The sequence below is a fragment of the Phodopus roborovskii genome, unplaced genomic scaffold (genome assembly GCF_943737965.1).
Source record: "Phodopus roborovskii unplaced genomic scaffold, PHOROB, whole genome shotgun sequence".
In the NCBI taxonomy this organism is placed as follows: domain Eukaryota; kingdom Metazoa; phylum Chordata; class Mammalia; order Rodentia; family Cricetidae; genus Phodopus; species Phodopus roborovskii.
Window position 1 is genome coordinate 29,121,849 of NW_026125281.1, and position 16,451 is coordinate 29,138,299.

Here is a 16,451-nt window from a genome sequence, read left to right on the forward strand (position 1 = left end):
AAAAAGGAAGGATCAACAGATTACAGCTGATTAGCACACTTTTAAAAATCTCTTTATAATCTACAAATTCCCTTCTTTCAGTCTACTGAAGAAATGTGATCCTTGCTATTGAGTTCCCATGGCTCTGACAGATTCTGTTCTCTCCATTACTTCCTCTCTATTGAAATTAGGGCAAGAGGTCAAATTTTAGCTCTGATTGTTTAATTTTCAGCAAGACAAAGCCTAGCCAAGTATGGTTATAAACACCTGTATTCCTAGCCCTCAAGAGACTGAAGCAGAAGGATCCCAAGTTGAGCTTCATAGTAATTCAGGCCTGGGCTGAACTACAGTAGTGAGATTTGTCTCTGAAACTATAAACAAAAAAGGATGGAGGAGATAGATCTGAGCAGAGGGAGGGAAGGATGCTGATTTTTGAATGGTGGTATATAACCCAGCTAAATAGGGACATAACATTTTTGGTATATGTCTTTCCATACTACTAGCTTTCAAGCATCTTGTCAACAGTTTTTCTAGAGACATGTCTGATTGTTAACTATCCTATTAAAATAAAAAGAAATCAATCTGAATTTGTATTTTATTTGAGGAGAGTGCCTTTTTTATGAAGTAATTTGTATTGACTAGGCAAACTAACATATGAAATTGAAGCTACTCTGTTAGAAGTCTTTTAAGTGCAAAGCGACAAAAGTTAGAATGTGTGGTTTTCTCTTGTTCTATTTTTATTTTACTAGTTATCTGTCCATATGTCTGTCAGGTTTGTTGGTTGGTTTTACTTTCTTGTTGTTGTTTGTTTTCTGAGACAATCTTGCATTATAATTCTGGCTAGCCTGAAATTCAGTATTTACTTCAGGCTGCGCTGAAACTTGCTTCAGCCTCCCACCTGCCTAGGATTACAGTTGAAGTCTGTCTTATGTCTGCCTTATAAGATACTGAGTGGTGGTTCGTATACTTCAACCCATGCCTTTTCTAACAATGGAGGATAGAAGCACTTTGATTGGAACTGTGTGGATCAGAAACTTCTTGCACTTCCCTAAAGCATTGGCTAGTAAAATATGAGTGTGTTTTGTTTTGGGTTTTGGTTGCTTGGTTGTTTAGAGATGAGGCCTCTGGAACTTGGTGTTCCTTCTTTCTCTCTGCCTCCCAAGCGCTGGGATTAAAGGTGTGCACCACCACCCGGCTATTATTCATCTTTTATTATATGCTCTTTGCCAGACCAAATGCATAATGATGGGAATAGATGTCTTAAGTCTATAAGAAAAGTTTACGTCTCCTTCATAGCCCTGTTCTACAGAAGCCCTAACCCTTTCCCACACATGGCAGCCACTGTTGTTAGTCTCTCGGTTAACAGCTTTCAATTAGAGCCAGTCAGTCTGTCATCTGTTGCTTCTCATAATGGATCTCAGAGAAATATTTGCTTAATAACTGTGGGCAGTTAAATAGGACTTAGTGGCATTTGTTTTCACTAAGGTCACAAGATTCTTTTCTCTGAAAAATGCTGTCAACTTACAGAATCAACTAAGTCACGACAAAAAGCACATAAGAAAACAGCCATCTGGGGAAGAGAAGACTGGGGCTCTGCATCGGAAGAATGAAAACTGTGAAGGGAACTTGTTTGCCACTGTCCTGAGCACTGAATCGTCAGTGAATGAAAGCCCCACCGACGGCAGCGACAAAGAAGCCAGACTTTGTGAAAGCAGTGCCGATGCCGACAGCGAGCCTTCTGAATCCGAGAGTGCTTCCCAGCAAACTGTGCTGTTCCAGGCCAGTGGTGACTCCCGTGGGCACACAGACCAGCACCTACACCTCTCACTGGCAAGGGAATTGCCACACACCACCGAGACTCATAGTGATGATGAGAAAATGGCTGACGCGATTGCTGGGCTTCATTTGGGCAACACCGCCATCGGAAGTAGAGATTTTGACAGGGAAAATCAGTCACTAAACATCCACAATAATTTGTGTTTTTCAGAGGGAAAACACATGAAGTGTCGTAGTGCCCCAACTGCTTTTCAGACTCTTTCTCAGAGCTATGTGACTACTTCTAAAGAATGCTCAGTGCAGTCCTGTCTGTACCAGTTCACGTCCATGGAGTTACTAATGGGCAACAACAAGCTCCTCTGTGAGGAATGCACAGAAAAGAAACAGAAGCGCCAACGGGAAGCCAGCTCTGCAGGTAAACGCGGCTTGCTTTGTTTCTAGGTTACTGATGCATTGTAGGTGAGGAGTTATCGGTGCTTAATGGGGCTCTCCAAGGCTTGATCTGTGTGCATCGAGCCACTTGTCACAGGTCTTGTGTGCACTCGGGACACTGGCTGGGCAAAGTAGATTCCCGGATGTTGCAGTAACCAAACAGCAAGAAGAACATGCCTCTGTCGTGTATTCTTGTCTGAGGGATTTGAACCTTTCTGAAATATCCTGAAAACTTAGTTTAATCACTACTGGGATTTGAGATTACTGGCCTTCCCAATTCCCCTCAACTTATTCTAAATCCAAGATATGAATATGATGCTCTTACATATGTTTGTGCCATGAATCTAGTGTTTGCTTGAGAGAAGTAGGGGCTCTCACCTGATGAATTTTCCCGGCATCTCTAGTGACTGCTTTGGTCCTTAGGATGGGGGAGGGCTTAATAGGTGAGGGTTTGCTGAAACAAGCATGAAGACCTGAGCCTGAATCCCCTGCACCCGTGTAAAAGGCCAGTGCAGCGGCATGCCCGAAACCCTAGCACTTGGAAGGAGAAGAGGTGTATCTCTGGCATTACTGGAAGGAGAAGAGGTGTATCTCTGGCATTACTGGCAGGAGAAGAGGTGTATCTCTGGCATTACTGGCAGGAGAAGAGGTGTATCTCTGGCATTACTTCGTGAGCTCTAGTACAGCTGAGGCTGCATGCAGAGACCCTGTCTGTAAAAACATCATGGTGGTGGTGGTAGCACACGCCTTTAATCCCAACATGGAATTTTGAGGTTAGCTTGGTTAATGGTGGTGGTAGCACATGCCTTTAATCCCAACATGGGATTTTGAGGTTAGCCTGGTTTACAGAATGGATTCCAGAATAACTAGGCCTACACAGAGAAACTCTGTCTTGAAGAAAATATATATATATATGAAAGAAAGAGAGAGAGAGAAAGAAAAGAAAGTTAAATAAGGTGGAGAACTGATTTCCATCCACTGTTACCTTCTGGCCTCCATGTGCATGTGCACAATGTGTATGCACGATGTGTAAACCCCAACACACAATCACCCACGTGGGAACATATGTAAATATAGCTTCTTAATATGTTTAAACATGGTGTAGCTACATGCTGTGGTTCATACCCTTAGTCCCAGTGTTAGTATCCAGCATCTGTACTGGCCTGTCCTTGGGGCTCTGACAGGATACGTCCTCTGCTGCAGCCACTAAGAGCACCACCTGTGCACATTCACTGTGTTCCCTTTCTTTTTCTTCCTTCCTTCCTTTCTTCCTTCCTTTCCCTCTATCTCTTCCCTTCTTCCCATCTTTCCTTCCTCATCTCTCCTGCTGCTCCCGTCTCCAGAGGCTGGTTCCCCCCTCCCCTATCCTCTTTTTATGATCTCTTTCCCTAAAAAACAAAAACAAAAACAAACCCTCTGCTTGAACTCTGTCATGTGGCATCTCTCTCTCACACACTGCTTTTCTTAAATTACAACACCCAGCACTTGGGGGCAGAGTTGGGTAGAGTTCTGAGTTTGAAGCCAGCCTGGTCTACAGATTAAGTTCTAGGGCAGCCAGGGCAACACAAAGAAACACTTATCCAAAACTAACAAAACAAAACAAAACAACAAAAACCATACATACAAAACATGTAATACCATATGTCTATCACATTCTAAGTAATATAGTCGATGGAATTTTGTAAGTAAATTTATTGTATTTTATGCAGAAAAGAAAGCAGGAGGAGTTTATACGAATGCCAGGAAGCAACTACTTATATCTGCTGTCCCAGCTATCCTAATTCTTCATCTTAAAAGATTCCACCAGGTAAGAGTCCAGCTTCCTGGTACGTTTGCAGAGCCCTAGGTCCTATGGGAAATTGTTATGCTTTCCTTGAATTAAGAATACTGTCACATGAGATGGCCTGCACTGGGAGGACAATTGTATAACGATATTGAAAGATGTAAGTGGCAGAGCCAAGTGATGGCTCTGAGAGGTGTCTGGTCACAAGTGTGCTTGAATGCAGACTAAAGTTTTTAAGAGGAATTACAAAGAGCAAAAGGGCAAAGCCCACGCAGCTTTTGAACTGTCTTGACGGGACTGAGATGATGTTTGCCTGAGCAGTGTTGACTAGGGACCCAGCACCGGTAAGCTTTGAGGGAGGCTCTACAAGACTAGGGGGTGGCAACCTAGATGTTGCTCAAGCTAGTCTGGAATTTTCTGGGTAGCCTGGAAGACCTTGAAATTGTGAACATTTTGCTCTGGCTCCCAGGCAGCTGGATTATAGGCTGTGTTGTCAGCCATCCCCCCCCCCCCTTTTTTTTTTAAATGACTTTCAATTTCTGTGAACAAAGAAATATAGACTACTAAGTACTATAACTTCCTTTGTTGTTGCTGCTGTTTTGATTCTTTGAGACAGGCTGTCCTGGAACTCGCTCTGTAGACCAGGCTGGCTCAAACTCACAGAGATTCACCTGCCTCTGCCTCCCGAGTACTAGGAACAAAGACGTGAGCCACCACTGTCCAGTACTAACTTCTTTTAAGTTAGGGTTTTGTTGTTTGTTTTGTATGTTAAAATAAAATTAACGAAGACTAGGGAAATCTTTCAGTTGGTAAAGGAAGGAGAGGGGGGGAGAAGAAGGGGAGGCGGGAAAGGGGAAAAGTTAAGATATTATTAGTGATTAAAGGTCACACCTTTAATCTTAGCACTTGGTTGGGGCAGGGGGAAATCTTTGAAATCTTTGACAGTTCAGAGTCAGCCAGAGCTACTCAACAACAACAAAAGAACCAAACAAAAAAAGCTCATGATTCTCCATATCCAAAGTTAAAGAAACAGGCATTTCGTTCTAATGCCTCATGTAAGTTTATCTCCATAGACTGTGAATAAGGAAGGGAATGCCGGATGCAGATGTGTTTAGTAATTGCATCCTCTTTAGGAACAACTTTAAAAAAGAAAAGAAACTTACATACTTCAAGGGAAATATTTATGAATACTTCAGTCTCTTTTTGTTCTGAAGCTAAATGTAATCTCAGCAAAGCTACAGCCTCATTCCAAGGGTTGGATGGGATGAGTTCCTAAGTAATACCTAACACTTTATTCCATAGTATCTCTGAAATCTTGCTTTTGTGTAGTAACTTTAGAGCTATATATCAGAACCACTTACAACAGTTAAAAGCAAATCTCAACTCCATAAGGATCTTTGTCATAGACATACCAAATAATTTGATTTTATAACCACACAGGCAGCTCTTAAAGTCTGCTAAGAAAAATGCAATAGATAATTGTAGTGCTCTAGAATTGGGAATATGAACTCTAGTAAAGTACAAAATAGACCCATCCTTTCCAGCAAAGTAAGTAGAAAAATGAGATTTTTTTCATAACTGTGCAATCTTAATCTTTATCTTAATTATAATCTTTAGCAAAATACAGAATTGTTTGAGGCTAAAGAAACTCTAGATAGGCACTTAAGACAGCAGTGGCACTCTGCTGGTAGCATGTCCAGTCAGTCAGTAATGGCTATCAGGTGACATTTGAAATGAAGCATTTTTTAGCAGAAGTACTTCCCTAATTAACCTCACTCCTAAGAACTTGCTGAACTGAAGCAGATAAAGAGAGACCTAGCATAGCCATTCCTTACTCAGATCAAGCCAAATGGAAGATTTAGCTAAGCACCTATTGTCTATTTATATTTTAATGTTAAAAGAAAAATAAAGGGTAAGAGACTACATACATACTGCTAGATATTTTCTAGGAGGCATCCCCTAGAAAAGGCCTCCGTGGAAGCCTTTCTATTGGGGAGTAGTTTCTCAGCTACTGGGAGAGCACACTAGTGTAGGCTGGTACTGGCTGCTTATAGAGGACACCTGATGAAGAAAAAGGAGGCAAAGATTGAAATTCCTGGATATGATCTCACAACTTCATATTAGCTATCCTGTGAATCCTTTTATTGTGATCATCTGGGGACTGTGGAAATGGCTCAGTCAATACAGGCCTGCATCAGCACCTGCTTTTGGTCCCTAGAATCCATGTTTAAAAAACAAAAACAAAAACTTGGCATGCTGGTATATGCTTGAAATGTCACCTTCAGGAAGGCAGAGGCATGTTGAGTCAGTGTAGCCTAATTGGTAAGTTCTAGGCCAGTAAGAGACCCTGGCTCAAAAAGCGGGGTGATGGCCAGCACTGGGAGGAAGCTGCAGGCAGATCTCTGAGTTCAAAGCCAGCCTGGTCTACAGAGTGAGTTTCAGGACAGCCAGGGCTACACAGGGAAGCCCTGTCTTGCAGAGCAGTAGTGGCACACACCTTTAATCCCAGCACCTGGGAGGCAGAAGCAGGTGGATCTCTGTGAGTTAGAAGCCATCCTGGCCTACAGAGTAAGTTTCAGGACAGACAGAGTTACCTACACAGAGAAACCCCATCTGGAAAAGTCAAAAAAGAAAAAAGAAAGAAAAAGAAAAACCCTGTCTCAAAAACTAAAAATCAAAGTGATGGCACCTCAGAAGTTATCCTCTGGCCTGCACATGAATCCCCAGTACATGTACACATGCCTGTACACATGAACAAGTACACCCACATGAAGGAGCACATACACACACACACACACACACACACACACACACACACACACACAGAGATCACCTGGGCAACATTAGTTAGTTAGTTGGTATATTTTTTTTACTAATTTTGTTTTCTTTAAAGAGAACTCAGAAATAAAATGTGACAGATACATAGTGGAATTGCTTGCTTGGTACACAGTGAGGCAGGAGACCACAGATGTCAGGAGCCTCCTGCATGAAAGGTGGCACACATTTAGCTTTAAGTATCTTCTCATTCCTTTGCTTGTAATGATGTTTTAAACTATAAATGTTTTATTTTAAAATTTTTTCATTTTACATTCCAACCCCAGTTGCCCCTATCGCGGTGAAATAAGGATCAGGATAAACAAATAGGCCGAATAGATGTTTATTCAGGGAGAAATAACTTACAGCCTAGACAGATGAACACCAGGAAATTCAACCCGATGCTCTCCTGTCCGAGTCACGCCAGCAAGAGAGCGCCTTTCCTGGCCCCCTCCGACCTCCTTCCACAGGTCACTTCCGCCCATGGCTCCACCCCCAATGGGCGTGGTCAGTGCCACAGAAGGACTATCTCACTACATGCCCCTCCCTCCCTTCTCCCAGCCCCACCTCCCCTTTCTCATTTCCCATCCACTCCTCAGAGGAGCTAAGGCCTTCCTTCCGGAGTCTGGCAGGACCAAGCCCCCCTCTCCTGTATCCAGGCTGAGCAAGGTATCCCACCGTAGGGAATGGGCTCCAAAAAGCCATTTCATGTGCCAGGGATAGGTTCTGGTCCCACTGCTAGCCCCCACCCCAAAAGATCAAGCCACATAATTATCATCCACATTCAGAAGACCTAGTTTGGTCCCATGCAGGTTCCCCAGCTGTGAGTCCATAGTCTGAGCTCCCACTAGCTCAGGTCAGCTGTCTCTGTGTTTTCCCATCATGATCTTGATGCCCCCTCCCATGTTCATAAGATCCCTCCTCCCTCTCTTCAGCTGTACTCCAGGAGTGGCTGTGGATCACCGCATCTGCTTCCATCAGTTACTGGATGTAGGTTCTATGATGACAATTAGGATACTCACTTATCTGATTAATGGGGAAAGCCTGTTCAGGTACCCTCTCCACTGTTGCTGGGGTCATCCTTGTGGATTCCCGAGAATTTCTCTAGTACCAGGTTTTTCCCTGACCCCATAATGGCTCCCTCTATCAAGGCATCTCTTTCATTGCTCTCCCTCTCCATCCCTCCCCCAACTAGGTCTTCTTGATCCCTCATTCCCATCCCCATTCCCTCCCTTCTACCACCCTTCCAGTTTACCCAGGAGATCTTAATTATTTTTCCTTCCTGGGGCCCTCTATGTGTGCCCCCCTTAAGGTCCCCCTTTTTACCTAGCTTCTCCGGAGGTGTGGATTGTATTCTGACTATCCTGTGCTCTATGTCTAATATCCATATATGAGTGAGTACATACCATGTTTGTCTTTCTGTCTTTCTGTGACTGGGTTACCTCACTCAGGATGGTTTCTTCTAGTTCCGTCCATTTGCCTGTGAATTTCTTTCTTTCTTTTCTTTTTTGTTTTCGTTTGTTTTGTTTTTTGAGACAGAGTTTCTCTGCATTGCTTTGGAGCCTGTCCTGGAACTAGCTCTGTATACCAGGCTAGCCTTGAACTCACAGAGATCTGCCTGCTTCTGCCTCCTGAGTGCTGGGATCAAAGGCATGCGCCACCAATGCCGGGTTTTGCCTGTGAATTTCAAGATGTCATTAGTCCGTTCCTCCGACACACACACTGTGTAATTGAACCACATTTTCTTTTTTCCTTCTTCAGTTGAGGGCATCTTGGAGGGTTAGCTTTGGGAAGTGAAAACAGAAGAAGTGGTAAAGTTTTCTGAGGACAGTGGAAGTTTATTTGATTTGTGTGATGTTGTAATGATTACTTCTATTGAAAATCATAGCAAGTATATATATAATTGAGTATCATTGTATTTTAGAAATGGAAGTACCCAGTAAGATCCGTTTGTCCTCATTTTCTGACTTGACCTAGATGAGGTTGCCTACAGTCAAGTTCATCTTTAACCAGTCACTGAATTAGGTATCTGACTCTTTGTTGACTATATTTCCATAACAATGTGTCAGAGAATTAGCTTTTAGCACACTAAACTTATTTTCCATTAATTGTTGTAAACACCACAAAGGAAGTAATTGTTTACCTAATTCACGATTAAAAATCCCATGTGAACAAATAACCTTCCTTTCCCCCCCCTCCCTCTCTCCCTTCCCCCCTTCCCTCCCTCCTTTCCCTCCGTCCCTCTCTCCCTCCCTCCCTTCTTACTTTCTATTCCCCAAGACAGGGTTTCTCAGTGTAGCTTTGGAGACTGTCCTGGAACTTACATTGTAACAAGACCAAGCTAGTCTCGAACTCACAAAGATCTGTCTGCCTCTGTAGTGGCACCTTTCTTGCCTTGCCAGTGAACTTGTGGTATAGCTTTGGGAGAGGTCTCAGGTTCAGGTGTGACCTGTTATAAAGTAGAGGAGGGGCTGGCACCTCTGACCCAGTGAATGCAGGGAAGCTGGTGAAGTTGGCGGTGGAATGCCACAGCCTGCTTGCGACCCTGGCTGATCTCAGGAATCATCCCACCGGGGCGCCAATTAAGGGCAGGATTTAAATGAGTCCACCAGACCCAAGATAGATGATAAGTGTTTATTAGGGAAGCACTTACACAGATAATAGTAAATAACCACTGCAGTCTTCCTGCTCCAGAAGATTCTCTGCTCTTCCAATGCTCTCTGCAACCCAAGAGAACAAGAGCCAACCCCTCCTCTAGCTTAGAGTGGGTCACGTCTGAACCTGAAATCATGCCCAAAGGATGTGGCCACCACCACAAGTTCACTGTCGAGGCAAGAAAGATGCCCCTACACTTCTGCCCCCTGAGTGCTGTGATTAATGGTGTGTGTGTCACCACTGCCCAGAAGTATGACTATTATTAATCTATGGGAATAGTAACTTCTAGAATTCTTTTAGTTTTAATTAACATAGTACTTTAAACTTAAGTTTGTTTTACTAAAAAAAAAAATATTTTGTCTTTTTAAGGCTGGCTTGAGTCTTCGTAAAGTGAACAGACACGTAGACTTCCCACTTACCCTCGACTTAGCACCATTCTGTGCTGCTGCCTGTAAGGTATGACATATGAAGACAATTAGTTAACTTGCAAGTGAGATACTTAAACTCATACTGCTTATTCTTTATTAGAAAATGCTTTTTTGTTTAAATAAGCTCTCCTTGAATAAGCAAATGGGACATATTAATACATCAAATATGACTTTATTCTTTGGAACAAAGATGAGTAAGACATGGAGCATGGATCACAAACATCCGAGCTACCTGTTTTTTTATTAGCAGATGATATGATGTCTCTGTGCCCTCCTGCTCCTCTGAGTGAGCCAAATAATGAGCTAGAGTTTTAGCATTTGTGAAGGTCTGTGCCTTTTACAGATAAACACATTAGTGTGTGTCTTTTGTTTTGTTGAGACAGGGTTTCTCTGTATAGCTTTGGAGCCTGTCCTAGAACTCACTCTATAAACCAGGCTATAAACAGAGATTCACCTGCCTCTGCCTCCTGAGTGCCAAATGCTGGGATTAAAGACATACTAGTATGTTGTTTTATATGCCATTTCATGTATATTATTGATATGCGGTATTTGTCAGTTGAATATGTTCAAGTTATTAATGCCTTACTAACCAACCGGGTTTACAATTGCTTGAATGTTCTTACATGTAAGACTTGCACAAGTAAAAATTGATCAACTTTTTTTTTTTTTTGAGGAAAATAGTTTTAGGATAATAGAATGTTCATAACACCTGGCCAGAAGTCCAGGTTTCGTGGTATGTCATAAGATAGTTACTGAGCTCATTGACTAAGTAGAGGCAGCTTTCTGGTGAGTCTAACTTACTTCATGTGGAATACCAGCTCTGTTAGTTACTAACATTCAGGACAAACACACAGTACTCCTAGAAGTAATAGATGATACTGCAAATAAGAATGAAGTTTTCTAAGCTCAGTGTTTGTTTTTTGAGAACACTGTATTTTTTAAAGCACCTACTCTATAAAGAATTTCTACCCCTCTTAAAAGTAGACAGACAGTACAATAACCCTCCATCATCCATTCCTAAAATGTCAGGTCTATGCCAGTCTCGTCCCTTCTCCTCATCCACATGCTTGTCTCTGTCCTCTCTTACTGCTTTGATGAACACATCAGCTATCATTTCAGGATGCACGTCTAAAATATAATGATTACTCTGTGCTCTTTTTCTGTCTTGCTGTGCTTATCTCCTGAGATACGATCTTACCCAGGCAGGTCCTGAACTCACAAGCCCTCTTCCTCAGCCTTCCAAGTGCTGGGATTACAGGATTATACTTTCCTAACCACTATTCTCTAGATTGCTTTTTTTTTTTTTTTTTTTTTTTTTTTTTTTTGTGGATGGGCATGGCAATTGAACCCAAGACATCTCATATGTACTGAGCTGTATGTCCCTTCCATTTTAACACAACCTTAGTGTCATTCAATATGTCCTTCATACATCAGTCTTTATATTATATTCCTGTTGTCTCATGTGATTTTTAAAATGAATTGTCTATACTAATTCATTTTAAAATAATACAATAGTTAAAATAAATTAATTTACAAATAAATCAATGATGCCTTTAATACTATCTTTTATTTTGAGGTTTCTCTTCATTTTTTATTGAGCTATACATTTTCCCCACCCCTCCCCTTCCGCCCTCCTGCCTGCCCCTCAAGCTCCCAGTTCACTCAGGAGATCTTTCTTTTCCCCTTCCTAGGCAGCTATGTATGTCTTTCCTATGGTCCTCTTTGTTACCTAGGTCCTCTGGGGTTGTAGCCTATAGGCTGGTTGTCCTTTGCTTTACATCTAATATCCGCTTATGAATGAGTACATATTTGTCTTTCTGTATCTGAGTTACCTCACCCAGGATAACTTTTTCTGGTTCCATCCATTTGCCTGCAAATTTCAAGATATCTTTGTTTTGTTTTGCGGGGTTTTTTGTTTTTGTTTTGTTTTTTTTAAACCTCTTGAGTAGTATTCCATTGTATAAATGTACCACATTTTCCTTATCCATTCTTTGGTTGAGGGGCATCTAGGTTGTTCTGGGTGTTACGAGTATGAACATAATTGAACAAATGTCCTTGTGGTATGAGTGTGCATCCTTTGGTTATATGCCTCAAAGTAGCATTGGTGGGTCTTGAGATAGGTTGATTCCCAATTTTATGACAAACAGCCATGCTGATTTTCAAAGCAGCTGTACAAGTTTTTACTCCCATCTGCAATGGAGGAGTGTTCCCATTGTTCCACATCCTTTTCAGCATAAGCTGTCATCAGAGTTTTTGGATCTTGGCCATTCTGACAAGTGTAAGATGGGAATCTCAGAGTTGTTTTTATTTTCATTTCCCTGATGATTAAGGATGTTGAGCATTTCCTTAAGTGTCTTTCAGCCATTTGAGAATCCTCTGTTGAGAATTCTCTGTTTACATCTGTACTCCATTTTTTAATTGGATTATTTGGTAGTTTGATGTCTAGTTTCTTGAGTTCTTTGTATATTTTGGAGATCAGCCCTCTGTCAGATGTGGGGTTGGTGAATATCTTTTCCCATTCTGTAGGCTATGGTTTTGTCTTGTTGATGGTGTCCTTTGTTTTATAGAAGCTTCTCAGTTTCAAGAGGTCCCATTTATTAATTTTCGATCTCAGTGTCTGTGCTACTGGTGTTATATTTAGGAAATTGTTTTCTGTGTCAATTCGTTCCAGGCAACTCCCCACTGTCTCTTCTTCTATTAGGTTTCTTGTGGTTGATTTTATGTTGAGGTCTTTGTTCCATTTGGACTTGAGTTGTGTGCATGGGAATAGACATGTTTCTATCTGCAGTCTTCTACATGTCCACATCCAGTTTATACCAGCACAGTATGTTGAAGATGCTTTCTATTTTTCCATTTTGTAATTTAGCTTGTTTGTCAAAAATCAGGTGTTCATAGGTGTGTGAATTGATATCAAGGTCTTCAATTTGATTTTATTGGTCCACCTGTCTGTCTTCATGCCAATACCAAGCTGTTTTCATTACCATAGCTTTTTGAAGTCAGAGAGGGTGATGCCTCCAGAAGTTCCTTTATTGTATACGGTTGTTTTAGCTGTCCTGGGTTTTTTCTTTTTCCATATGAAGTTGATTATTGTTATTTCAAGGTCTGTGAAGAATTGTGTTGGGTTTTTGATGGGGATTGCATTGAATCTGTAGATTGCTTTTGGCAAGATTGCCATTTTTACTATGCTTACCCTACCTATCCAAGAGCAAGGGAGGTCTTTCTATTTTCTCATGTCTTCTTTAATTTCGTTCTTTAAAGACTTAAAGTTCTTGTTGTACAGGTCTTTCACTTGTTTGGTTAGAGTTACCCCCAATGTATTTTATGTTATTTGTGGCTGTTGCAAAGGGTGGTGTTTCTTTGATTTCTTTCTCATTCCGTTTTTCATCTCTTTATAGGAGGACTACTGTTTTGTTTTTTTTTTTTTTTGTTTGTTTGTTTTTTTTTTTTTGAGTTAATCTTGTATCCTGATACATTGCTGAAGGTGTTTATCAACTGCTCAAGAATTTTTGGGGTCACTTATGTTATATTGTTCAGCACATAGTGAAGGTTTGACTTCTTCTTTTCCAATTTGTATCCCCTTGAACTCCGTTTGTTGTCATATTGCTATAGTTAGAACTTCAAGTGCTAAAATGAAGAGATATGGAAAGAGTGGACAACCTTGTCTTGTTCCTGATTTCAGTGGAATTGCTTTGAGTTTCTGTTTAGTTTGATGTTGGCTTGCTGTATATTGCCTTTATTATATTTAGGTATGTTCCTTGTATCCCTGCTCTCTCCAAGTTCTTTATTATGAAGGGGTGTTGGATTTTGTCAAAGGCTCTTTCTGCATCTAATGATGTAGCAAGATAAATAAAAGCTTCAGAGACAGATATTGGGATTCAAACTTAAAGGTAAAGATCAGAGAAGAAAAGCAGCCAAGCCAGTAGATCTTCCCTCTACCCAGGTGAAATACAGTTCTGTCTCCCCCTCCTTATATTCCTTTCTCCACCCAGTCATATCCTCCTGTCTCTACCTTCCTAGTGCTGGGATTAAAGGCCTGTGATCCCAGGTGTTGAGATCATCTTTGTGTGAGCTGTTTCTTTTAGGACTGGATCAATTTCATGTTGTCAGTGTGGCCTTGAACTAACAGATCTGTCTACCTCTTAATCCTGAGTCGGAGGATTAAAGGTGTGTACCACCACCTCCTAGCTTCTGACTACTAGGATTAAACTTGTGCACCACCACTGCCTGATCTCTATACCTTGAGGCTAGCTTTGCTTTTTGAATTTTCTGGCAAGCTTTAATAAATCATAAATAATATATAACCACAAGGCTACAACTAACATAAGAAAAACTATATACAATAAGTATATACAATATATACAATAAATAACTACATTACCAATGTCTAGTCCATTTACATTTAACAAATTCAGAGACTTGATCCCTTTCCTGGGCCACCTGCTTAGCTGCTGATGCAATCTCTGTCTCTCTGTCTCTGTCTCTCTTTTTCTCCTTCCTTCCCTCCTGGATTCCAGGAGGCCTGATCTGCCAATGGTGTGCTCTCTCCCAGCTTCCAGACTTGTGTGTGTGTGTGTGTGTGTGTGTGTGTGTGTATGTGTTTTAAGACAGAGTCTCACCATGTAGACCAAGCTGGCCTCAATTCCTTTAATACTATTTTAATGCTTAATTTCTTCTTTTTGGAATTTTTCTTGTGTTTTGCCATGATTTGGATTTTGATGATTATCTCTTTGCCATTATTGTTTTCTATATGCAGACTGTTATAATTATAGAAGATTGGATATATTTGGGTTTGATAGTCTCCCTCTCTTTGTTTTGCTAATGCTGCTCCATAGTGGGCTTTCTGTTCATTGAGAAGCACAGAGTATCTCAGTATGGTTTTAAGACTACATTTCTCTTACGAGTTTACTTTTTCATGCAGTTTCACTGAATTTTTCTAATTATCTTCGTTTGAAAGAATATCAGTGTAGGAGAGAAAGTTCTCTATGGTCTCTATGGAATAGTGGAACACAGCGGCTCAATGAGAGGAGGCCATTACACTGCCTATGTGAAAGTGAGAGTGCCCTCCCGGAAATTATCTGAATATATTACTGGCAGGAAACCTGTACCAGGTAAGCCATTCTAAAAGTGAAAGCATTTATTCTCAGTTTCATTTTCTAAAGGAGTTATTATTTTACAGGTTCTCCAAATGGATTTATCTTATTAATCTTAAATTCGCTTAAATAATACTTAAGAATGTTAATAATCACAATGTAGTACCCTTTTAGTGATTTTGGGGGGTTTTTCTTTGGGGGGCATTGGGACATGGCTTCTCTGTGTAACCATTCTGGCTGTCCTGTAACTCGCTCTGTAGACCAGACTGGCCTCGAACTCACAGAGATCCACCTGCCTCTGCTTCCCTTGTGCTAGGACTAAAGGTATGAGTCACCATGCGCAGCTCCTTTATTAGTTTTTACAATGTATTTATTATTCATGTGTCTGTGTGTTTACTGTGTTACATGTGCATGTGTTTGGAACTCAGAGAATAGTTCTGTGTACTCAGTTTTCTCCTTCCACCTTTGTGTGGGCTCTGGGGATCAGACTGGCATGGCAACCAGGTAGGTACAGCCAGTGCCTTTTGCTTACTGCACCATCTCCCTAGCCCCTCCTCCTTCCTCCCTCTGGTGAAGTGAATCTTTTCTCTGAGCAATTAAGTATTACAAGAGTAATATTTCACTAGATATTTAAATTAAAATTTCATCAACTGGAAGTAATTATTAGTGATATTGGTGCTTCAAGAGCATTAGTTCATCTTAGATAATACTTTTTTTCCTATAGTTAGTGACTGTTATTGTTCTATTCCTATAAATATTCTTTTTTTATTTACATCTTAGATAATACTTAATCTCAGAAAAATAAAGTACAGTGTTAGAACTAAATATATTTTATTGTGCATGTGTCACTGCTTACAATTTAGAGGATGTAAACACTAACTGTAGAATTGTCCTTTTTGTTGTGCTAGGTTTGAAAGAACCTGACAGTGACTCTGGAGGCCACTGGGTCCACGTCAGCGACACTTACGTGCAGGTGGTTCCAGAGTCAAGAGCACTTAGTGCACAGGCTTATCTTCTTTTTTATGAAAGGATATTGTAGTTATCTGTTAACTGTTAGTTAGCTCGTCTGTATTTTAATGCTGCGGTGGTAAGCATAACATGTAATGTGCCTTTGTAGTCTTTAGAAATAGTGCATCCTTCCAGCATTATCTGATTTTTTCATCATGTGGTAAATCCTTTAAAAATAAATTAATGCACAGGTGGTGGTGGCTCACACCTTTGATCCCAGTACTCGGGAGGGAGAGGCAGGTGAATCTCTGTGAATTCAAGGCCAGCCTGGTCTACAGAGTGACCTCCAGTATAGCCAGGGCTACATAGAGAGACCCTGTCTGAAAAAATAAAACAAAACAAATTAATTAGTGAATGCTTTCAAATCTATATTCTTAAATGTAAAAATACACTTCATGCCCCTCCCAAAATAAGCAAAAATATGTTTCATGTTAATTTTCATGTCATTGGAGATTGCTTTCTCAAGAAAAAAGTGTTTGATAGTTG

The 16,451-nt window shown here is 40.9% G+C and overlaps 1 protein-coding gene across 2 annotated transcripts in view; it reads left to right on the forward strand.

The window, feature by feature from the left end:
- Positions 1 to 16,247, forward strand: part of Usp45 (ubiquitin specific peptidase 45) — a 66,755-nt gene extending 50,508 nt beyond the window's left edge. The window contains exons 13-17 of one of the 2 annotated variants that reach the window (XM_051198508.1): positions 1,507 to 2,170; positions 3,897 to 3,994; positions 9,809 to 9,895; positions 14,822 to 14,975; positions 15,866 to 16,247. In XM_051198508.1, the coding sequence (XP_051054465.1) occupies positions 1,507 to 2,170; positions 3,897 to 3,994; positions 9,809 to 9,895; positions 14,822 to 14,975; positions 15,866 to 15,996 (1,134 nt within the window). In that variant the 3' untranslated portion in view covers positions 15,997 to 16,247. The remainder of the gene's footprint in view (positions 1 to 1,506; positions 2,171 to 3,896; positions 3,995 to 9,808; positions 9,896 to 14,821; positions 14,976 to 15,865) is intronic. The other variant, XM_051198500.1, reaches the window with a different exon arrangement.
- The last annotated feature ends 204 nt before the right edge of the window (positions 16,248 to 16,451 follow it).